The sequence below is a fragment of the Vicugna pacos genome, chromosome 1 (assembly GCF_048564905.1).
Source record: "Vicugna pacos chromosome 1, VicPac4, whole genome shotgun sequence".
Lineage (NCBI taxonomy): Eukaryota > Metazoa > Chordata > Mammalia > Artiodactyla > Camelidae > Vicugna > Vicugna pacos.
In genome coordinates, this window is record NC_132987.1 from 26,101,450 (window position 1) to 26,126,607 (window position 25,158).

Below are 25,158 nucleotides of genomic sequence, written 5' to 3' on the forward strand. Positions count from 1 at the left end.
GGAGAGAAGGTTATTACTTAGGGGTACTTTATTCATTTAGAGAGCTTAGGAAATGGGGATAGAGTTTAATTAGCTTCAGTCCAATTGCATCTCATTTGTCAATTCTTAGAAGAAAGGGTTATGGTTGCCTAAAGAAAATTTTGCTTTTTCTTTTCAGTTCTGTCCCTGTATGCCAAAAGTAAGACAGCATCCCTCAATCGGTAGATTACTTTCTGGATGAATTGAAAAGAGTATCTTCAATATCCGCTTCATCTAAATCTGTTTTTTAAAGAATGGGATTGCAACCCTGAGCTCCGCGTTGAGATGTCACGAATACTTACAGATTACAGGACAGTCTTAGGAGCACTGGACTAAGCGCCAGTGGTTTCACCCCTACCCCTCTGTATTCTGGAGCTTATACGGATCTTTTCCCAAATATTTGGAGTTCATTAGACAATATGATTCTTAAGCAAAATTTTTTTTTCCAAGCACGTTAGAGGCGTTACTCTTTTCCAACCAAACCATTCTGAAAGTTCCAGAATTTCTGAGAAGCTCTTTGGTGTGTTTAGCCCGCAGCTGAGCTGTGTGCACTCGGCTGCAGTTTTTGCACCCCTATCCTACCGAGGCTCGCAGGCTATCTCCTACACACAAGTGATGCCCCTGAAACAAGTACAAAATGGTACAAGACAGCATATGATCAAGTGTTAAAATGTGCTCAAGGAACATCTCGCCTGACCCAAAGCAGTAATGTGAAAAGACGAAAGGAAGGACACAGCGATCCCTGTGCCACCCATCCTCTGGGCGCCGAGGCGTGGTCAGGACTGCGCGGCTGGGTCCAAGGCCGCCGGGCGCGGGCGCGGACGCAGGCGGGCGGGGCGGGGCAGGGAAGGGCCGGCGCGATCTCTCCCCCGGCTGCGCCCTCGCCGGGTAGCTGCCCCTTTAAGAATCCCAGCCGCAGACCCGACCGGCTGGCGCTCACGTGACTCTGCTCCGCGCAATCGCTCGCGGAAGTGGTCCAGCTTCTGCGAGCGGTGCGGGATCTCCGAGAGCCCCGCCGGGCGGGCAGGCCGGAGCGGGCCCAGTGGGCGGCCCGCAGCCAGTTGCGGGGATGGTGCAGTTGTACAACCTGCACCCGTTCGGGTCGCAGCAGGTGGTGCCCTGCAAGCTGGAGCCCGAGCGGTTCTGCGGTGGAGGACGCGATGCGCTGTTCGTGGCGGCGGGCTGCAAGGTGGAGGCGTTCGCCGTCTCGGGCCAGGAGCTGTGCCAGCCGAGGTGCGCCTTTTCCACGCTGGGCAGGGTGCTGCGCCTAGCCTACAGTGAGGCCGGTGAGTAGCAGCGGTGTCGGGGGCGCATGGGCCCGGGTTTGGGGCCTCCTTCCTAGAGCGAGCGACGCCGACACCTCTGGGTGGGTAAGGGACTTCGTGCTTGCCCTATGGTCTCGCCCGGTCAGGCGGCTGACGGAAGGTAAGGTGAGCTGAGCTGTGCGGTTGTCGTGGCAACCACAGGTAGGGGCCTGCTTCTGGTGGGCGGGGGACGCTGATTGTTCCCCCTCTTCTGGAGCACTCGCCGGAAAGGCCCTTGATTGGGGGTGGAGGCTGGATTCCACTCAACCCAGACACTTAACCAGACCAAAGAAACGTTTTTCTAGTATAGAAAATGACACACACAAAAGTACAGAGATAGTCTCCTGAATCTCCCAGGTACCCATCTTCAACAATTACAACTCATAGTCCCTTTAAATCTGTAGTTTTATCCATTTCCTAACGATTTTTGACCCACATTATATGCTGATTTTTAAATCTCTCTTAAGTAGAACTCGGGTCTTAGACCCCTTTCCCCCTAAACAGAGTAACAGCATCTACTAGTCTTTTTTTTTCACCAGAAATGTGAAACAGTACCTAGGGATACTGTGTGGGTGTATCCTTATTTTAGAAAAACCCAACATTTAAAAATAGGTACGTCTTCAAGTTACAGAAGGATTCACCATAGGAGTCTCTTAACTAATAAACACGTGAAGTTTGAGTCCTGCTTTTCAAGAGGGGTGTAAAGGTGTAAATTGCAGCATTTAAGGTGGAAAAGCCTGTAGCTGAGTACTTACTAATAAAAGTGGAGAGCGTGGACCTGGGGGATTTGAAATCTCTGTCTAATCTTTACTCTGTTTGCAACTGGTCGGGTGTGAGTTTATGGAAATGTTTGGGTCTCAGTTTCAGTTTTTTGTTGTTGTTGTTGTTTTAAAGTAAACTGAATACTAGATCAGTGATTTCCAGACATTGGAATTCTGTGGATCAGCACAAAACTATAGGGCTGTCATACACAGTATCTGTTCATTTTACCAAGTAAAACTATATATTAAAAAAAATGAAAAGCCATACTATTCACTGACACCATTATTTATAAAAAGAAAAACAGCCCCAAACATTGGATGTTGTTGCTTTATGAACAACTTACTATGCTGTTATTATTTTATCTTTTTGACTAGTGAAGACATCAACAGGGGCCTGCAGGTCCACAGACCTGTGTGAAAGCCACTTAGTAGATCTGTAAGTTCTCCTTCAGCATGAGATTCTAATTTTGGTATTTCTTATGGTATCATTCTCCTAATCATTTCACAATATTGGTAGTTCTCCCCACTAACTTTTTAGACCTAAGAGTCCTGTTCTTCAAGAGCTCTACTGAGTGATAAACTCACCAGTTTCAACATTAGTATGTTTACATGATTTGCCGCATTCTTCCTAACGGACATTTAATCTAGTATTAGAAGTGGCAGGCTTTATGTAAACCTCTAGCTTTCTTGCCTGTTGGTAGTGGTGATTCTGGGGAATCCTTTAATGCCACTACTTGTGTATAAGAATCGCCTGGGGAACTTTTAAAAGTACCGATTCCTGGGCCTGACAGCCTCAGAGAAAGTGTCAGTTTTCCCCGGGGTGTGGCCCAGCATTGTCTCCTGTTTAGTCGAGATTGAGAATCACTGACCTAGAGCCATACTGGCTGCTGTACGCAGGGAGTAGCGTGGTACTGAAGCCTTGAAAAACAAAGATGGTTTTGTAATTCAGTTGGCTGTCTTAGAGTTCAGGAGTCATGTGGTATGGCATTAGTCATATAGCTCAAGGGTGACTTTCAGTCCTGGAGACAGCTTCTATCAAGCCACTGGTGGTGACTCCTAACTGTGCTGATATCCAGATAACACATCTTCCACTTCTCAGTTTTTTTCCTTTGGCTCTCTTTCCACCTGCTCACAGTCACATGGACATGGAGATTCCTGCTGTGAGCCCAGTGTCTCCCCCACCTTTTGCACCTCATTAAAAAAAAAGAAAAATTTTGTATCAGCAATTTATATTTACTGTAAATGCTTTGCAGTTCTCTTACCGAAGCAGAAAACATTTTCAGTTTTTTTTTCTTTTAAATCTTTAATTAGCAGGGTATCAGTCTCCTTTTATAAAATTTGGGGGAGTTAGGGAGAAAGTGGTAGAAATTTTGAAGGATAGGGGTTCTAACATCCTCATCAATAATAGAAACTTAATTTAGGTTTTGTGTGTGAAGGGAGGAAGGGGAGACATGGGAACTCCTTGCTCTGGAGGGAGAGAGACCTGGTGGCCAGGGTTGAGTGCTTTGTGGTGAACTCTGGTGTTGGACACTTGTTTATAAAGGGGTGTCTGTAGGTGGTGGGGCAGGGAGGACGAGACCACGTGGCCCCCATCACCTGTCGTTTAGAACAAGTGTATTAAAAAGCCCGTCTTTCTGTTTTCTCCCTCCAAGCCCTACCCTCCCTAAACTTTTCTAAAGTTACAAAGCAGTTTGCTGCATAATATGCTATTTCTGCCTTCTAATATCAATTTTGTCATAGGAGTGCAACCTGTTCCGAAATCTGCTATTAGTGTTAACCAGGTTTATGATCCTTCTATATAAAAGGAAAAGTATAATTATTTTTTTTAAATCAATAACTCACAGCTTAAGGGTAAATATAAGAATAATTTTATAATATATAATATTAATTTTAATTAATATAATAATAATTTTCAGGTTTACTTAATGAAGACAGAAGCTGTTAAAAAATAAGTAAAATAAAGCCCTGGGCACATAATGCTTTAAAAAGGTTGATGCCTTTCTTTTATAAAGGGCTAAAGTGCCACAGAATCCTCTAGACTTATACCTCCTTTCTAACATTTTTTGTTTTCCTTCCTAACATTTTGAGTGACAGCATTATTGGGGAGTGAGCATTGACCTTTGAGCTAACCACATCCAGGTTTAAGTCCCAGCTCCATCATTTATTGGCTGTGTTGCCTTATGCAAATTACTTAGCTTATCTGAGCCTCAGATTTGTGATCTGTAAAATGGAGAAGGGAATAATGTCCTGAAGGGCTGTTGTGAGGATTAACTGAAAAAAAATGCTAATCTAAAGCTCTTCTTGGTCATTTGGCTTGTCAGGTGGACATACTTAGCAAGTTCTAGTTCATCCTTTGTTAAGTTATTAATTTGAAAACATATAGGACAGCATAGTTCCTATCTACAGTTTGCAAATTATATATAAACAGTTGATGTATAGAATTTGCCAGTGAAATAGGCATGTATTTATAGATGCATGAATAAAAAGCTTTTATTGTAACTAAACAAATATTCTTATTTTTTAAAATTTTTTAATGGAGGCACTGGGGATTGAACCCAGGACCTTGTATGTGCTAAGCACACACATTACCACTGGGCTATTCCCTACCCCAAATATTTTTAGTTTCAAAATTCAGTTAGTAAATTGAGTATGATACTGAAGTACTGACATCAAAAGAAAAAAATTAGAAAAAGTGGATATCATCAAAATTAAAAACTTTTCTTCATCAAAGGACACTATCAACAGATTGAAAAGGCAACCCATAGAATGGGAGAAAATATTTGCAAAGCACATACCTGGTAAGGGTTTAAAATCTAGACTATATAAAGAGCTCCTTTAACTCAACAACAAAAAAACCCAATTCAAAAATGGGCAAAGGACTTGAATAGACATTTCTCTAAATGGCCAACAAGCACATGAAAAGATGATCAACATCACTAGTCATCATGGAAGTGCAAATCAAAACCACAATGAGATACAACTTCATGACCTGTTAAGATGGCTATTATCAAAACAAATAGAAAATAACAAGTGTTGGTGAGGATGCAGAGAAATTGGAACCCTTGTACATTTGCTGGTGGGAGTGTAAAATAATAGAGCTGCTATAGAAAACAATATGGAGGTGCCTCAAAAAATTAAACATAGAATTGCCATATGATCCAGCAATTTCACTTCTGGGCATATACACAGTAACTGAAAGCAGGGACTTGTGTAGATGTTTATACACTAATGTTCTTAGCATTTTTCACTAGAGTCAAGAGGTGGAAGCAACCCAAGTGTTCATCATCAGGTGAACAGATAAACAAAATGTGTTTTATACATACAATAGAATATTCAGCCTTAAAAAGGAATGGAATTCTGACACATGCTACGACAAAATAAACCTTGAAGGCGTTATGCTAAGTGAAATAAACATGACACAAAAGGGCAAATATTGAATGATTCATTTTATATGAGGGTACCTGAATAGTCAAATTCATAGAGATAGAAAGAATGGTGGTTGCCAAAGTCTATTTTCATGAGACACTACTATAATTTATGACAGTGTTCAGTCCTAGTTTCTACTTTCATTCTTAAAGCATTCAGTTTTGCTTTCAATTTTGTGTACCTTAGTTCTGAATTGAATCTGCAGATGTGTACAGATAGTTCATATTTATGTATTGTACATAATCATGCAGCATTGATGCTATGTTGTATTATGTAAATAATGAAAGCCATGTAGAGAGGGTGGGGATGGTTGCACAACAGTGTGAATGTACTTCATGCCATTGAATTGTACACTTAAAAATGGTAAAAATGGTAAATTTTATGTTATATGTATTTTACCACAACTAAAAAAATTTTTCTAAATGTATTTACTGAGGGAATTCAAGGAAGATGGAGGCCACATGGCATCTTTTGCCCCCAACCCCATGAAACTGCTTCTCTGGAAATTTCTGCTTCCACCTCTTGACTAGTGAAAAATACTATGAACATTAGAGTGAACAAGTGTATGGAACCTGCAGGATATACCTTGGCATTCCACCAGGATCTCCGTGGACAGGACAGATGCAGGCTCTGCCTCTGTGGCATCAAAGGAACCAGCAACAGGAGAAGTTTTGCCTCTCCTGAGGGCTGGCTCCTTCTGGAGGAGGAGGAAGGAGACACTCAGGAGGCTGGCAGAAAGGGGCTGCCCCCGCTTGCACGCTGCCTCTGTAAAAGGGAAGTTAGTGTGCTAACAGCAGCACTTCAATTTCAGTTCACTGGGAAAGGGCTTGTTTACCTAATAATGTTTAAGCATATAGTAGGCTCTCTGATTGGAAGAACCTCAACTTATACCTCCCTCACCCACAAAATTCTGGAGAGTAAGAATTTAAATTAAAAAACACTAAAATAGAATGTGTGAGGGTGTGTTTATGTCATTTGGAGGACAGAAGAGATAGTTTTAAGCAAGTTAGGAAACTCAGAAGCCAAGAAGGAAGAAATACATATCTGGCTACATGAAAATTGTATGGTAAGAGACATCATGTAAAGTCAGACAATAGCCAAGTCAAAAGTCAAACGTTAGACTACCAAAAATGATTTGCTATTCATGGCCAACAGAGGATTAATATTGCTCTTACCCAGAGAGCTGCTATTTCTTTATAAGAAAAACAAATCAGTGTAATAGAGTGGATAACTTGCAGAACAGAAATTATACGTGGCTGAATAAACACAGGATAAGATGGCCAGCTTTATAAGTGGTCTGAAGAACATAAATTATAATAACCGTGAGAGTGCCTGTTTCCTCCATCACATCGAGTCAGTGCTACTGAGGATGTGGGGAAGCAGTCCCATTCAAGCAGTGCTGGTGACGACCTGTGATAGTAATCTGGAAATATTTATTTCAATTCAGAATGTGCCTGCCGTTTGGCCCGGTATTCTCACTTTGGGGAATCTGTCATTGAAACTAACCTCCAGTAAATAAATATAAAGGTATAGGCCTGTTTATTACTGCATGAAGTATAGTGGCAAAAAAACTGGAAATGCTTGAATGTAGTATATCAACAGGGGAATTGTTGACTCAATTATGACATACATATACATACAGGATTGTTTTGTGGATATTGAAAAGGATGTTAGCTATCCATGTATCTAACCTGAAGAGAAAGCTATATTGGTAATCTTTTGGTAGTACACTGGCAATTTTTAAAAGCTGCAGATTGTTAAATATATTTAGTATGCTTCCATTTTGGTAAAAACAAAAACAAAATGACAAGCTGCCACTCTTTGATCAATGTTTATCTGAAAGAATGGTTTAGAAGGACACAGAGCGGGCTGTATGTGTTAACACTGTCTCCTCATGGGTCGGACTCCTCATGCTTTTCATTTTGTATCTCTATCACTTTGACTTCTCACAACAAAAAGTAATTACAAAATTACTTAGTAATTTTTAAAAAATTAATGAAATCAACAACTAAGGCAAAATTAACTTGGATTTAAATTTTATTTAATATGTACAGCTTTATCCTATTTCTCAGAATTGACATGAAGATATGACTTTTGTGGGAAGCAGAGGTGTAGTGTAAGTTCTGCTAACCTCTTCAGAGCTTCTTAATTTATACTTAATTTTAACATCATGCCAATATTAAAGTCTATATGTCAGGAGAGCTTTGTTGGAGCTGTACATTCAGAGCTATTGTAACACTTAAAGTTACTATAAGGAATAAAATATAAAATTTCTCTGTAAGCTGCGTGAATCATTAATGGGTTAGCTTAAGACATTAAAATGAGGAGAGATTATATTTCAGATCCTAAATGCCTAATGTCAGTTAAAAATACACACAAGATCTTGTTACTTAGAGTTTTGTTCTAGTTGATCTTAAGTTTAACCATTCACATTAAGATTCATTAATAGTTCCTTTTCATGGTGCAGGGTAAGTGGTTGTTTCTAATTACAGATTCTAAGTATAATCTTATTTCCTTCTCAGGAGACTATTTGGTAGCAATCGAAGAGAAAAACAAAGCTACGTTTCTACGTGCTTATGTGAACTGGAGAAGTAAAAGGACTGAAAACTCCCGAGTGTGTATCCGAATGGTTGGACATAACGTGGAGGCACCCTTCAGTGAAACCTTCAGGGACCAGATGTCTATTTTGGAGATGCCGCTTTCTGAGACCCCCTTGTGCATTTCCTGTTGCCCTGTGAAAGGAGACATTCTTGTTGGCTGCACAAATAAGTTAGTCTTATTTAGTTTGAAGTATCAGGTGATTAATGAAGAATTCTCAGTATTGGACTTTGAACGTTCCTTAATTATACACATTGACAGTATCACTCCTGTTGAAATTTCTTTTTGTGTTGGATATGTCGCTGTCATGTCAGACTTAGAAGTCTTAATCCTAAAACTGGAATCAGACCCCAAAAATGGAGAGAATGTTACCCACCACCCACGGAAGACCAACAATCCAATGAAACAGGCAGAAGGTAAATAATGAATTTAGCTTACTTCCTTGTTTTAGGTGAAAACTCTACTCTGAAAGGCTCTAGTTTGTGTATTGCCCAGCCACATTATTTATAGATTTAGTTATTCCTAATACATGGGATTTGGATTTATGATCTTGTTGCCCAGATCTTATTCTGTAGCACGTAAATGTATTTCAGCATCTACTTGTCATTAGAAATAGTGAACCAGCTGCTGCTAGATGAGGACTTTCTAGTCCCAGTCCTCATCTTTACTAGCTGAATGATCTTAGGTTAGGAATACCAACTCTGAGCTTATTTCCTCGTGTAAAACGGGGATGATGATAATACCCTATTGTACTTTATCGATTGTGAGGAATAAATGAGTAACTGCTAAGGCTTTTCAGAACCATAGTGCCTTATAAATATGTGAGATGTATGTGTGTATAAATAAATAAAATTTCTATATGTCTATTTAATTGGTGGGAGGATGTGAAATCTAATTGCATTCAAGTAGTACTTAGAGTTAATTAAATAATTTCCTTCAATTTTATTTTTTAAGGCATCAGTGATGAAACTTTACAGCTTGAGCCGGATGATTTTGTTATCTGCCAGAAGCCCATGGAACTTCTTGGTGAAAAAAGTGAACAGTCTGGAGTATCTGTTACATTGGAATCAACAGGATTAGCTGATGAAAAAATAAAATATTTCCACGTTCAGCACCTGCTTTACAGGTATTAGAAAGCTTTTTATAAACTAGGATTTAATATGTATTAATTAATGTGCTTATAAGTACATGAAAATTAGATTTCTCCCTCCCTCTCTTTTTAAACTCACAGACGTTTTGCTCCTGATATTTCGTCCTATGTCTTGTCTGATGACATCAAGTTGCATTCACTTCAGCTGCTGCCCATTTACCAAACAGGTCAGTGTGACAGTGCTGCAGTGCAGTGAGGTGAAAGGCTCTGGCCTGGGAGGGCAGACCGATGTGAGTAGTAGGTGAGGTTCTTCTCCTGAGTCTCCCTGTGGCCTTGGGTAGGTTCTTAGCGAATAACTGAGCACTAGAAAGGGAAGTCGTGACTGCTTGGAGAAGCCATGCCGAGGACCTGACTGACAAAACCCATTTCCCTTTTTGCAATAGTCACTGGGCCCCAAAAGGGGAATTGGAGCTGTATTATAGCTGAGGTTCGGTTGGGTTCCAGCTGGGCTTTTGGCAGAGCTTCTTACGATGGTCTTGTGAGCAACGTGGGAAAATGTGTACTGAATGGAAATCCATTTAGAGCAGTGGTTTTCAACCTTGCTGCACATTGGCCTTACTTGGATGCTTTAAAAATACCAATGCCCCGTCTCTTCATGCTGGAGGTTCTGACTTAATTGGTCAATATGATCGGCCACCAAGATTAAGAATCACTGTTGAGTTTTGTTCTTAACATCTTAAGGTGATGCCTAGGGAGAGATATAAATATTACTCTGATTAAATGTGTTTATAACCTTCATTTATTTTTTTCTTTCTTTTAGTCAACATGTTTCACGTACCTACTCTGTTGGGTATTGTGCTGACCACTAGGGAACCAATGATGAGCAAAAGTAGGCCAAGTCCTTGCACGCATGGCGCTTACTGTCTCTCAGGGGGAGGCAGACGTGAATGGAATAATCCCAAAAAGGAGTGTATATTTACACACTGACAGAAGTGGTCTGTGAGAAAAGACCCTGGCCTTGAGAGCCTGAAAGGAAGGATCCTGACCTCGCTAAGAGGTTGGGGCAGGCTTCCTGAGAAAGAGGATCTGCAGAGTGAATGGGGGCTGATCTGGGGATACGGCTGGTGCAGAGGAAGCAGCAAAGATGCCGAGGAAGCAGCTTGTTTGAGGAACTGAGAGAAGCAAGGGAGAGGAGTTGTAACGAGGCTGGAGACCAGACAGGGCCCCCAACCACATTAGAGGGTTAATGCTTTATCCAGTGGCTTCCCACAGCACCCAGAATCCCAAATCCTTTCCATGGCCAGCATGACTCTGACTCTGGGCTTATCTTGTCCCACTTGCCCTGCTTACGATTCTCCATCCAAGTAGCTTTTCTTTGTTCCTCAGATATGCCAAGTGCACTTGTCTAAGACTTGTCATTAACTCTTCTCATGCCAAGAATGTACCTCCCTCCGATCTTGCACAACTGGTGCCTTCAGTCATTCAACTCATGGCTCAAATGCCACCTCACCACTGAGGACTTCTCAGTTTAAACTATTCCCTCTCCACATACTGCAGTTTGTTTAGTCTCTGTCCTAATCCCCTTCACTAGAATGAATGCTGTTACTTTGTCTCATGCACTGTTGTATCCCCAGAACCTGGAGGAGTGACACTTAGTAGGCGCCTGATGGATGTTTTAAGGATATTATGGACAAATGAGGGCATAGGTAGTGCAATGTGAGCTGAGCCCTGATGGATGAGTAAAACTTTTAGAAGATGGTGATTTTGGTCCAGCACTTGCAACGTGTAAAGTCATCACGTGTGTTTGGCGATGAGTGAGCACTTCTGTCTGACAAGCGCAAAGATGTGTGTGGGAAAAAGAGGCAGTAAAAACTGGACCAGTTGCTTTGGGCCAATTGTGGGAAGTGCAGAATGGGACCTTCTTCTGTGGGTGTCCTTGAAGAGTATCAGTCAGAGCTGTATGTTATTAAAAAAAACTTTGCTTATGAAAAATTTCAAACACACAGATGTAGAAAATATAGTACAGTGTCCCCCATGTTCCTACCACACAGCTTCAGCAGTGTTGCATCATGACCACCCCTGCCCCATGCCAGATTATTTTGATGCAAATCCCAGAGTTATTATTAACATTTTATCCATTAATGTTTCAACATGTGTTTCTAAAAGAAAAGAATTATTTTACTTAAACCCAGAATACCATGTCACATTTTTTTAAATGTCTTGATACCATCAAATATCCAGTCAGTTCAGGTTTCTCCAATTGTCTGCAAGTTTTTTTCTCTAATCTATTTGTTTGAATCAGATTCCAAGTAAGGTTTATACATTGCAATTGGTTCCTATGTCTTTTATGTCTCTTTTAATAGGTAGGATCTGCCTTCCTCTCTCTTTCTCTTTTCTTTGCAATTTCGTTAGCAAGAAACTGGACTATTAATGTGGAATTTGCCACAGTCTGAATTTTGCTGCCTGACTCCCCGCAGTGTTATTTAACATGTTCCTGTATCTGCTGATTTTCCCTGTGATCTAAAGCTGCACTGTTCAGGATGGTAGTCATTTATCACAAGTGGCTACTGAGCACTTTGAGATGTGACTAGTCTAAGTGGAGATATACTATGAACATAAAAGTCACACTAGACCTTAAAGATTTAGTACAGCAAAAAAAAAAAAGTCTCGTTAATTTTTTTTATTGCTGGTTGAAATGATAACATTCTGGATATGTTAGATTAATACAACTTATTTTTAAAATTTTGCCTGCTTCTTTTTACTTTATAAAAAGTGGTTACTAGAAAACTCTATATTACATATGTGGCTCACATACTTCTATTGACAGTGCTGATCTAGATAGGTTTGATCAGATAATGAGGTGATGATGATCATGTTTTTTTTGTTGTTGTTTTTGGTAACACAAGTAGTGTTGAGTTCTTTCAGAACGTTGGCTCTTTTTGTGATGTTAAGAGACATTGATAATTGTTACTTACATCTGTTAACGTATTAGAAATTTCAAAATGTTCTACTTATATCACTCCATTTTCATTTCTTACTGGCATTCTTCTACAAAGAGCAGCTTCCCCTAAGCAGCTCTTCAGTTACCCATTTATAGACTTTTTTTTTGCATAGAAGTCAAAACACGGATTCCCTTTATTTACTGATTTCATGGCTTGTGTTTTTTTTTTTCCCCACATTTTTTTCATGCAGGTTCTCTTACTTCCGATAGGAAAAATTCATCTCAGGAAAAAGAGTTGCTGAGTCTCTTTTGTTTCTTCTCATTACCTCATGTGGGCTATCTGTACATGATTGTCAAATCTGTTGAATTAATGTCAGTCTACCAGTATCCTGAGAGGTCTCAGCAGGCGGTGCTCACACCACAGTTTTTACATGTCATCACAAGGTATGTTCCAGTCACTTTCTAGTCTTTGAGTCACTTATTTTTCTGTAAATTCTTGAGGTACCTTCTAAATCTTTAAATGAGAATTATGTGAATCAGTGTGTAGCACTGTAAATTAATGATATGCATCTTTTTTTTTTAATGGCCCATACCTACTTTTTCAATGTAAGAGATTCAGATTCTGGTTTTGCCTTTGTTTTATTTTCTTAGACTGGATGGAAATCTTTCTAAGAAAGTATAAGATTCTTCTGAGGGAAAATTTTCATAGGAAATTCTAATGAACGTCAGTGGGGCCAGTCGGGGCATCTCTTTAGATTTCTTTTTAGATTTCCTAATTTTTTTTCCCCACTGCTATTATATCCTGTATGCATTGAGTTACTTCATGATGGGTTAGAACTGTGAAGAGGTCAGAAAGACCACCTGATTCCCCCCTCTGAGTAGTGCAGATGGGGAAGGAGTCCAGAGGTTGGGATTGGTCAAGGTCATGTGGCTAATTGGTAGCCGATGTCTTCCGAGTTGCCTTACCCTAGTAAGCTGGCATGTGAACTGGGTTCCTAAGCGGGACTCTAATCTCATTTCCTTTTATCTCAGCAGTAAATGATGCTTGTGGTTTTATTTCCTGTTTTTTGAGTTTCAAGTACGTGCAAGGCGCTGCGTTGAGCCCTCTGGCCAGCCAACCATGAATAAGGCACACAATCTGCTTCCTGAAGCAACAACACAAGAGAGGGCCAGAGATACATACAAGGGACACAGACACTGGGAGATTTGTGAAAAATGTCTTAAGGCTTTGTGAAAGTGGCGTAGGCTATGGGAGGAGGGAAATTACTTCTGGCTGAGTCACAGAGAAAAGTTCTTTGTGTTTGAACTGAGGCCTGAAAGCTAGTTAGAATTTGACAGATTGGAAGAGAAGGGCATTACAGCTAGAGGGAAAACTAAGCAAAGCTATGTCCAGGTTTGCAGGAGCATCCAGTATAAATTGCACAGGACAGTGATTTTTTTCCTTCAACTGAGTGATAGTATCAGAATCTCCAGCAGGTGCTGAAGTATACTTCACAGAGCACAGGACCCACCTGGAGATTCTGACGCCCACTCCCAGTCGGGGTGCTCCCCTTTCTTCCTGCTCTTTGGTTTAGGGAAAAATGCTATTGTGTGTTTCTTAACCGAACGGTGTGGAGGTAACTAGTCTTTTCAATTTCCAAAGTGTTGTATAGTGATGTTCTTTATTAAATATAAAGGAGCTGAAACATAGAGAAGTGGGGCAAATAATGCTTGAGAGAGAGCTCAGGGCTTTGGAAATTAAACTAAAGATTCGTTTAAGGTTTTAACGAAAGAAAGTGATGTGATGAGAGCCCTGCTTTAGGAAAACGAATGGTGGCCACTATGGAGGATGGTTTGAACATAGATTATGAGTTATTGGGATGGTTCAGTAAGGGTAGTGAGTGGGCAGGGCAGTAGCAGTGACGAGAAAAGGAAAAGGGGATGGGAGAAGCTTCAACAAGAGAATTATAAGACTTGGCGTCTGGATGGGATAACGGGAATGATATAGGGTCCTGAAAATACAGTATTATGAGGACTTAAAGGGACTTAAAATGTGTGGGTTTTGCCTGTTTCCAGGTAGGAAATTATTGAAGCTTTTCTTAACATCAGCACCAAGAGATACTCTGATATCATTAACCTAACTATACAAGCATTAGACATTAGAAGAGTAGTTGTTATATATGAATTCATATTCTTAATAAGAATCCCACCCCTGTATTTTAAATTCTATATTGTTGAATGTATTTTAACATATTTTTTATTTTACCCAATAGATACATTTTAGAAATATCTTGATCTATAAATTTGTCTTGAAAATTTTCTTGAAGAGTGGCATGTTTATAGACCCTAAAAAAAAGGCAATAGAATTTTTTTTTAAAGAACTTCCTAACTAGAAGAGTAGCTCAGACCCCCTTGGAGCAGTTTTTCACGTACTTAACTGGTTCCCACCTCACCCCTACCAAATCATAATCTCCAGAGTTCATATAAAATCATGAGAAATGTTATCCTTATAAATACTCAAAAATGAGAAAGCCTCCCACAGTCTTCCTTCTCAGAGTCCATCGTGTCACAAACTGGTCTATATTCATCCAACTATTTTTTTTTAAAAGAATACATGTACTACTATGATTTGTTTTTCACAGAAGTGGATCATATGATGTCCACTGTTCAGTACCTTGCTGCTTCACTTAGCAGCAGATCCTGGACGTCTTTCCAGGCTAACGCACTTCAGTTTACTCCATTATACTGCTGCTTAGTATTCCAGCAGTAGCCAACAGCTGGATTATTGTTGGTGGAGCTGAGTCAGAGGACCCAGCCTTTTTATCTCTAGAACCTAAAGGTCATTCATTCATCTTTGTGGTCATAGCTACTCTGACCTGTCATTCTGGACCCTGCAGGTGCTTTTTTTGATCCCCGCTATCTCAAAGTCCCTTCTGTTTATTTTACTTCCTGAGGGTCCTAACTCTCTACTTTAGATTTGTAAGCAATGGTGCTACCATCCCAGCTGTTGTCATGACTCCAGAGGTCATGTCCTAGAACAGTGCGGACATGGACAGAGACCCCCGTGGGCTGAGGCTGAAGTTGAAGCCCTAATAAACAGATGGATAGTCCTGTGCAGGGTCTTGCAACATTGAAAATGTCAGAATGCCTCTCTTGTTAAAGAAGTATTTTTTTCTATTTGAAGATCATTGTTAGGTTTGCTTTAGTCCTTCATTTTTTTTAATGTCAATGGAGTTCATTTTTATTTCTCTCCCTGTCTAATTTGTTTTAAAAATCATTCCTGGGAACCCATGACGAGATAGGTTTTGTAGCTAAGTTAACCATTAATGGTTTTTAATGTCAATCTTGGAGTGCTGACTTAGCTACTAGTCTCCAGGTGTCTATTGGAGCACTTACTGTGGGGTCCCCAGGTTGTTTTTCTGTGCAGAAGCAGCCTGGGCTTGTGGAAAAAGCTAGAGGAGGGTGAGGAGTGAGGAGACCTGGGGTCTAATTTGGCTCCACTCTGCAGAGAGGACTTGGACCAGTCATGTACCTTGCAGGCCCTAATCTTTACAGCAAGCTGCTGGACTAGGTAATTCTAAGGATTCCTCCAGACAGTCTCTGATTTCCCCTTCTACCATTGGATTTGGGTTTGTGTAATCTAAGCATGTTGCCAGCATAATCCAGGCTCCGTTTCATCCTAAGATGAGTGGGATAGAGATGATAATAATCAGGAAACTTGGGTTCTAATCTTGGCTTTGATTGTCACCTATCTGTACTTTGCGCAGATCCTGGGGGAATCGTTTTGTCTATAAAGTGAGGGTGTTGACCCAGATTCATGGTTCTTAACTAGGAGTGTACCTCACAGCCACACATGAAGCTTTGTGGAATATACTTATCTAGATTCAGCCCCTGGAGATTATGATTTGGTAGGGGTCAGGTGGGGACCAGTTATGTACGTGAAAAACTGCTCCAAGGGGGTCTGAGCTGCTCTTCTAGCTAAGAAGCGGTATGACTTGTCAGCATTTGATAAGTACTTGGGTCGTCCCCCAGCCCCGCCGTCGCTCTGTTCTCCTGTGAAATCCCCCCAGCTATGGGCACGTTGGTTACTGGCCTCCGCTTTGCTCAGTGGCCTCTCTCCTCTTCCCCAGTAACAACCTGCAGTGTTTCACGGTGCGGTGCAGCGCGGCAGCCGCTCGCGAGGAGGACCCGTATGTGGACACCACCCTGAAGGTTAGAACGGCTTAGGGCAGTGCAGCCTTAAGTCAAAACGGAACCTGTGAATGCTTGCAAATTTCCTCATTGGATCTAAGCTTGGCAATCGTTAAAGTCTTGTTTGTTCAGTTAGAATGTTTGGATATAAAATAGTAAGTATTTTGTGATTCATGGTTTAGATGACAGTTTTTATGATTCCTGGGAAAACATTTCACCCACAATTTAGGTATAGTGCATAGTTTTAAAGTTTGGTGAAGAAAATGTACAGTGTTTAACTTCAGAACACTTCACAACTATAGTATACTACAATTTTATTCTCTTTTAATGGAAATATTGGTGGCAAGTGTATAGAGCTGTTAACGAAACAGTACAGAAATCAGTTTATTCAAGAGCACAAAATTGAATAGAGTGTATTAAAATGATTTATTTATACTATTGTCAGATATGCCTATAATTCTTTTGTCATTTTAAAGACCTCAACAACTTTCTGTATTTCCGTAGTTTTGATCTAGTGTTAATGGATCTGCTGGATCTGTAACCCTCATTTTTAACGAGAAGTAATATGCTTAGTTTCTGAAAAGCTCTTGACCACAAAAATAGACGGAGGCAATTTTATGCTGAAATTCTCTGTTATAACCTTGAATTTCTCAGAAATACACTGATCATTTGCATCCTGTTCAACATGTGCAATTTCACCTCTGAAGCATAGGCTTTTGAATGGATGTTTGTTATGAATATACATGCTTCAGGGAACCCCCAAATTATGATGGCCTATATTTCACAAGTTAGTTTATGTCCATCTGGCAGCTGGAATGCCTTTTTCTGGAAAAACATGTGTTCAATGATGATGGTTACATTAACAAGCCAGCCCCTGTTTAGTGCTCACTGTGTCTGATCACTGTTGCCCAAATCGTGATATGTAATAGCGTTTTATCGTGATCTGAGTTCTCTCTCTTGCTGTGGCCTGCCTGTAACTTTCTGCTGCTGACCAGGCTTACAGCCCACCACTTACCTTCAGCTGGTCTTTCATAGGCTTGAGAGACCAGAATCACAGCCCTCTCGTGCCTTTCTGTCTGTGTTTAACACACATACACACATAGCCTTTTCAAGAGATTATTTTAAAATTAAGGATGATGTCCCTAGTTAAAATGGAAAGGTGGCAGATTCCTTGTCTCTCGCTTCTTCCCCTCCACCCCATCTTGCCTTGTTTTTTGTTTTAAACCTCAGGGAGACATAGGCTTGTCGAGGTAGTGATGGTGGAGTGAGGGGTGCAGAACAGATTGAGGTAGGATCAGTCTGCATTTGAAAATAAATCATAATTCCAGGTCTTCTCAGAGACTCATAAAAACGGAAGGAAGAAAGGAAGGGAGACAAGAGGAGAGACAAGAGCTGGTGAGGGACACTGCTCCTGTGGCCCGTCCTCCTGAAGGCGGCAGAGCGGAGGACAGGGGTGGTTACACCTCCTGGCCCCCCCTTCCCTGAGACGCCCCCATTCTGAAGTCCTAGATGCCCCTGAACGAGCAGGCTGTCATTTTGCTCCCTTGCTGACTCAGGCTTGGGAGCTGTGGTGTCTGAGAAAGATTTCACAACCTCAGAGACAGGTTCAAAGGGCATGTGGTCTTTGTTTCCCTTTCCTCTGAGATCCTGCCTCAGCGTACCCAAGGCCACATTAACCATTCTCTTAGAAATGAAAAAATAAACAGGTGTTTCCCCAAGCACTTAGTATAAAGGGGACAATGAAAATGACCCCAGAATCCAAACAGCATTAATGGAGGAGGTGGGGAGGCCTCGCCACGTCATTTTGTGAGTCCCAGAAAGAGCTCCTCCGTGATCTTTCTTATCCATTCTACTTGAATGAATGGTTCCTGATAAGGACAGGAACCTGGCTCCTGGTCCAGGGTTTCCTCCGGGTTACCTGACACACCCCAGCCTGTCAGCCGTTCTAGGCAGTGTTCACATCTACAGAGCTAATAGGGGCCATCTGAACACGCAAGCATTTCTATCGTACACACCCATCCACTAGGAAACATTTTATATGCAGTAGAATATCCTTTTATAGTGTCTGATTTTGCCCAGAAGCCCCATTTGGACGTACCCTGAGCCAGTCTGCTGTTGGTGGGGAATCCTCTGGGTGGCAGGTAACCAGCGCCGGGCTGGGCTCCTGGAGCTGCTCTGGAAGGCACGTGCGGGAGTTCCCACGGCTGTGAGGGGCCTCTGGTGCACCGGCTGTCTGCATTTATCAAGTCAGCAAGTGCTGAGTAGCTTTGTCAGACACACATGAAATAGTTAGTTAGTTATATAAGTTTAGATAGGGTAACTTCCTTGCTCTGATGAGAATAGAAATTTGGATTGCTTTTGGCAGGGGAGTGGGGGGAGGAGGTTGGGGGAAAAGGAGAAATTGTATCAAATACATTAGCTTTTGGAGATCAGAGTTCATGTACTTTATTTCTTGGCTTAATTTGTGTTTGTTTTTTCACTAGGCTTGCCCACCTGTCAGTCTGGATGTCTGTGCTTTAAGAATACAGCTTTTCATAGGCTTGAAAGCCATCTGTCACTTTAAAAACCACGTCATACTTTTGACCAAGGCAGACCCTGAAAGCATTCCAGAGAGAAGAGAGTCACCCAAGAGGCTTCTGTAAGCATCCCCTCACCCCCTCAGACATTCCCGCCAGAGCTTCTGGAATGAATTGTTTACTGGTATATTTTGCATACATCTTAGCTTATCTTCTAAATCAAAACTTGGAGTGATCCGATGGCTTTTCTATGGTGTTCTTTTTACAGAGTAAGAAAAGGTTCTAATGATCTCTATCATGTCCTTTATAGTTGACTTTGAACTTTTAGAAAGAAATGAATTGTAAAGTAGTTTCAATAAAAATCTGTGGTATTTTAGATAAGAAGCTGAAGGACGTGTTTTTCTGTGTAATAAACGAGTAAGGCAGAGCCTCTTATTCTAATCCAAACTACAAGGCTCTTTACTATTTTTCTTCTTTGACCTTCCAGTGGTTACATTTTTATCCAAAAATTATTTTCTGGTATGTCAATTCAAAAGAAATTAGGAATGCATTTCTTACCTTAAAGCACCTTCATAGTGTATAGATATGTGTTAATCTGCCTTAAAATTGTATTTTGGTAATGCTGATTTCCGGTTGGCTCTTTGGTTTTCTGCTTTCATATTGTTTGGAATAGAATGCTTAATTCCAGCTATGCTAATTACACTTCTGTTTGATGTTTTCTGTACTGTCAATTTAGTGGTAGGGAATGCAATCTAATATGAACATCCTCTGTGAACAATTTTATCAGGAAAGAAATCTGTTTTAGGGGAAGAGTATATTTCAAGTCGAACATCGGTTTTAATTTTTAACATAAGTTTCTTCTTTTTCAAATTATTTGTGCCTGTGCTTTGTTCCACCAACAGGAATAACCAGGCTGACCTGGGTAACTGGTCATTTAGAGTGTGCACTAAGTGGTCTGAGACTGACTGATCCTGAAAGCTCTCTGGCGAGAGGAAAAACCACTTGTAATCTCGCACATTTGACATCTTAGAACATACTGTATTTTTCTAAATGATTAAAAAAATTCTAATTTATTTGAAACTTCATTTGGTCAAAGGTCTACATTTTTAGAAGATTGTATACTACAGAAAATGCATCACATAGTGAAAGCAAGAGATGAGATGATGCTGTAAGCAGGCTTAGAATTCTGTCTTTTGCATTTTGCCAGCAGCCATGAGTCTTTTGCTTGTTGCTCTGTTGGGCGTCTGGTTTGATCTGTAGTGTAGGGCATGCTGGACTCAGGAAGGCCCCATGCTGGAGAGAGCGTGAGCACAGGGACTTTCACAGCCAAGTTTCTCTTCCTTCTGAGAGGTCTTGCGTGTTCTGTGAGCATACTGCCCATTTAAGAATACTTACAGAATGTATTGGAAGTGATTGATTGATCAGTCCATGACAGTATAGTATATTAAATGCTGTAAGCCTACAGGGTATTGTGAACTGATGTTCTGTAAAAAATCTACTGTGTAGCCACCAAAGAAAATATTAAATGAGAATGATATCATAGTTATAATATTTTAGGTAACTGATACTTACCATTTAAAATTGCCATTTATTGATAATATGTCTTACCCTACAATTCCTGTGCTCTGTTTTGCTTTTAGTTCTAGAAAAGGAACCAGTGTTAACCTCAAAGCACCTCCTGTAGCTGAGGCTGGGTGGAATTTGTATATTGTGAATACGATCTCACCAGTGCAACTGTACAAAGAAATGGTACTCCTTTAAGACTTCCTAATTCTTATTTGTAGAAGTTTAGAGTCTAATTGATGACTGGAAATTGATTCTAATGATCGTACATTCAGAATGTGACAGCCAGCCGGCTTCCAGGCTCTGTCTGACAGAGGTGTGTGTATCTTCACCTTCTTATTTTCACAGCTTCTGACCTTTGAGGAGCCAGGAGAAATTCCCTTCACTAAAATAAAACTCCCTTATTCATACCTACTCTCCTATGAGAATTGATTAGCCAATCTAAATATAAATAGCCTTTGACTGTTACTTTGAATTCTAGCAAAGAGAACTGAAATGGAGCTGAAAGAAATCTTAGATCATATGTCCCTGTCTCACTCTTCTTTGAAGTATCAGCAGATGGTCCTGGGGCACTGCAGCATTGTCCCATGGGCATCCTTACTCCTTTTCCCAGAGTGACAACTGCCTGCTTAACCCTGACAATTTTTATAAACTCTTTATTTTGAAATAATTTCAAACCTACAGAAAAATTGCAAAAATTAGAATAGTAAAAATAAAACCTATATATTCCCCACACAGATTGACCCATAGTCAACATTATACCCCTTTTGCTTCTCTCTCTCTTTTTTTAAATTTTAATTTAATTTTTTTTATTTAATGGAGATACTCGGGATTGAACCCAGGATCTTGTGCATGCTAAGTACACACTACCACTGAGCTACACCCTCCCCCCACCTCTTTTTTCACTCTTGCACTTTCCAAATGTGCGCACACAAACACGTTTTTTTTCCTGACCTGTTGGAAGGTAAATTGCATAATGGCCTAATGCCTCTAAATACTTCAGTACATGTTTCCCAAGAATGGGGATATTTGCTTTCAGAATCACAGTGCAGTCATATGCATCAGAGAATTTAACGTTGACATAATACTTCATCTAGTCCATGGTTCATATTTCAATTTTGTCAGTTACCCAGTAATGGCCTAGCAGCATTTCCCCACCTCTGGTCCAGGGTCCAGTCTAGCATCAGGTAGTGTATTTAACTGTCATGTCTCTTTAGCCTCTTTTAATCCAGAGCCTTTCTTTATTTCATTTCAAAATTTTTTTTCTTTTCTCTTTTTTTAACTTGAGACAGTTGGTGTACAATATTATATAAGTTATAGGTATACAATATAGTGATGCACAATTTTTAAATGCTATACTCCATTTATAGTTGTTGTAAAATATTGTCTGTGTTTCCTGTGTTGTACAATATATCCTTGCAGCTTATTTATTTTATACATAATCGTTTGTTCTCTGTATCTGTCTCTTTTTTGTTATAGTCACTAGTTTTATTTTTTAGATTCTACTTTGTTTTATAACATACATAGATGTTTTTGAAAAATATTTGTCCCCCTCCACCTTTAAAAAATTTATTTATTTAATATTATTTTTCATGATTAGATTCAGTTTATGTACTCTTTTTCTTGGCCAGAACATTGTGTAGGTGACTTGTGTCTCTCTTGAGGTATCACACTGGGATGTGCATAATATTTATGTGCCCCTCCCTGGTGATGTTAATCTTGGTCATCAGGTCAAGGTTTGCCTGATTTGTCCCTTGCATTTTAATGCTGATGATTATATCAGCTTCATCCTGTCCTTTTAGTCTTGCTTAACTGAAAGTCCTAGGCTTCATCTTGATAATTTGCCTACTGGAGGCTAAAAATACTGATCAACTCACATTAGCTGGTGATAATATTTATAAGCCCACTCTGTGAGTTATAAAAATAGATGTAGTAGAACCTAAATTCACCAGATGAAACTAAGATAAAGGAAGGATACTCAGTCTGAATTTGAGAAAGATTTAAACCACAGAACTTTAAACAAAATTAACTGTTTCAGATATGTTCACTTGCCTGATCAAATTGTGATTCAATTATTGCTAAGTTAACAGTTTTATTAGTATTACAGTGTTACTTGTACCTTCTCTAATGTGCTGTTGAACAAGAGAATATTTACAATCATGTATGTATTAAACTGGCTCATAGATTGTGGGGAAAAGAAAACTGCTTCAGCTAGGCCTTATCAGAATGATAAATATTTTATTTTTTTAAGATTTAATCTGTTTAAGGATTAACTTCACTCACAAAATATATAGGTATTCTTAAGAATTCGGAAACTTTGGGGAGCCTTTCTGCAGCAACATTAGCTGCTTGCCTTTTTTGTGTTAGATAGACTACAGTAATACCTACAAGACTGCGAAAACCCAGAGCTGCATCCACCTTCTCAGCGAGGCTCACCTGTTAGTGAGAGCGGCCCTGATGGATGCCAGTCAGCTGGAACCGGGAGAGAAAGCGGAGCTTTTAGAGGCATTTAGGGAAAGCTGTGGGCACCTTGGAGACTGCTACAGCAGGTTGGTGATGCTGCTTGGAAACTTGTTAGAGAAGCCATCCTGAGCTTCAGGTGTACTTACTAACTTTTCCATCTCTGGTAGTTACCTGATAAGTGTGGTGGTTCATGTATTCATTTATTTCACAAGCATTTGTTGAGCACATTCTGTGTGCCAGGTACTGTGTGTGCTAAGCTTAAAGATACAAAGATGACCGTGACCTGTTCCCTACCTTCAAGGACTTGGAGTTGACTGGATGAGCAGTGAGTCTCAGCCTCATGAGTCTCCCACCAGTTAATTTAGCTTCTTTTCAGGCCTTTGGGTGGGGGTGGGGCATGACCAGTTAAAAATCCCTGAGACAACCTTATTCCTAATTAGCCTGTTAGCTTTAAGGAAGAGGCACCAGTTGGACAGTCTGTGATTTTAATCTTAGTAGTCAATGCTTTTATGATGTCAGAAAAGGACACTAGGTTGAATAGTGGTTTTTATTCTTGAGAATGATCTTTATAATTTTTTGGTATATGATTGTTTCAAAGGCTTAACTTGACCCATAGGAATCATTATAAATTAAAAGACTTTTCCTACTTATAAACATCATTATTTAAGAGCCATGTTATGAATATTAAAATCACCTTATGAGTTGTTTTTCTGTTTTTATTATGAGCAGCCAAAAGAAACTACATTAATTAGAATGATTTTGTAAAATAAAACTCAGGAGCTTGTTCCAACTCCTAATTGCAGTGGAAAAGTATTTTGAGATTAATGTCTTTTGGAAAGCATGATCTGTTTTATTATCAAGTGTGTTAGACATCCAAGCTTAAAAATGTCACATTTGAGGTTTCTTTACTTCCTTCCCTTTAGGCTTGACACCCAGCATTCCCACCTTGCCTTGCCATACTACAAGATGTCTGGTTTGTCTATGGCTGAAGTTTTGGCCCGCGTGGACTGGACAGTAGAGAATGGATCGCAGAAATATGAGAGGGGATTAATCTTTTACATTAATCATTCACTTTATGAAAACCTGGATGAAGAATTAAGTGAGGTGAATACAGTTTTTTCTGTTTAGTTATATCTAATATTTAAAATTTTTGTTTTAGCAATTTATTTTATGTAATTCTGCTTACAAATCAAGTTCCAAGTATTTTCCTTTGGTATTCTTCTTTTTCTAAAAAAAGTAACTATTGTGCCCTTTTCTTCGTTAATAACAGTCATAGAATTATAGCCTAGAAAAGAACTTATAGTATCTTCTCATACTTTTTCATCATATAGACAAGGGGATGTGGTCCGTTGTGGTTGAGTGACCTGCCCAGTGTGACAGTGGTCTGTCTTCAGGAGAATGACACAGAACCTGGGCCTTGCCCGCCCTCTTCTCATCCACAGCCCTTTTCACAACCCTAGTTGCCCCAGTCTCCAGGTGTCCAAAGCTTCCCTTATGAAATCATGGCCTAGAGACCTTCAGACATGATTAAGGAGTATTTTTTTGCCCCTCATGCATTTTTAAAGAGTTGAATGCAAATATGCAAAGTTGGGTGTTGTGATACCAAATGTTTTAAGCTATTGGGAGAAATGAAATTTTCTCTTCTAAATTACCTCATTGAGTATATTTTGTACTAAGCTGTAATTTTTTATAATGGCCTATTAAGTGTACTTTAATCTAGTTATCTTTTTTCCTTCTTCAGAACTCTCGTTAAGATTAGAAATGCTGACCATGACTTGGTACACACTTTCCCTGCTTTTCCTTCAACGTAACTCAGTAAAGAGTTCATTTCGAGTCATCTCAGATCTCCCACTTTATCACCATCAACTCTCCTTTTAAATCAGGACATAATACTATACTATACTGTTATCTTAATTGGAATGTTTGTATCTTGATTTTTATCTTTTTTTTTTTTTTGCTGATTGATTTTGTTGCTTTCTGTTGGCTGACTGACCTTCAGTGTCTCATTTGTGTTCATAAAGGAATTAGCAGCAAAAGTGGTTCAGATGTTTCACGTGGCTGAGCCGAAGCAACTGCCCCATATTCTCTGTAGTCCTTCTATGAAGAATATTGATCCTTTAACTGCCATCAGCTATTTAAGGAAGCTGGATACTTCTGGGTTTTCACTGATCTTAGTGACATTGACCAAAGCAGCAATGGCTTTGAAAATGGGAGATCTTGACATGTACAGAAATGAAATGAAAAGCCACCCAGAGGTACGGTACCCTCCCTGGTTTTGACAGCAGGCTTAAATAGGACCCAGTGGTCC

At 40.0% G+C, this 25,158-nt stretch overlaps 1 protein-coding gene across 6 annotated transcripts in view; it reads left to right on the forward strand.

The window, feature by feature from the left end:
* Nucleotides 1-925: 925 nt before the first annotated feature.
* HPS3 (HPS3 biogenesis of lysosomal organelles complex 2 subunit 1) overlaps nucleotides 926-25,158 on the forward strand; it is a 35,866-nt gene continuing 11,633 nt past the window's right edge. For 2 of the 6 annotated variants that reach the window (XR_004190271.2, XM_072958957.1), the window contains exons 1-11: nucleotides 928-1,304; nucleotides 8,032-8,523; nucleotides 9,062-9,233; nucleotides 9,339-9,424; nucleotides 12,390-12,582; nucleotides 16,248-16,329; nucleotides 18,792-18,946; nucleotides 20,465-20,573; nucleotides 22,755-22,936; nucleotides 23,774-23,954; nucleotides 24,872-25,105. Coding sequence is in view for 5 of the 6 variants with exons in the window: in XM_072958957.1 (XP_072815058.1) it covers nucleotides 1,088-1,304; nucleotides 8,032-8,523; nucleotides 9,062-9,233; nucleotides 9,339-9,424; nucleotides 12,390-12,582; nucleotides 16,248-16,329; nucleotides 18,792-18,946; nucleotides 20,465-20,573; nucleotides 22,755-22,936; nucleotides 23,774-23,954; nucleotides 24,872-25,105 (2,103 nt within the window). In the remaining variant the exon portion in view is untranslated. Of the gene's footprint in view, nucleotides 1,305-8,031; nucleotides 8,524-9,061; nucleotides 9,234-9,338; nucleotides 9,425-12,389; nucleotides 12,583-16,247; nucleotides 16,330-18,791; nucleotides 18,947-20,464; nucleotides 20,574-22,754; nucleotides 22,937-23,773; nucleotides 23,955-24,871; nucleotides 25,106-25,158 lie in introns of all 6 variants that reach the window. The other 4 variants (XM_072958956.1, XM_072958954.1, XM_015237969.3 and 1 more) reach the window with 4 other exon arrangements.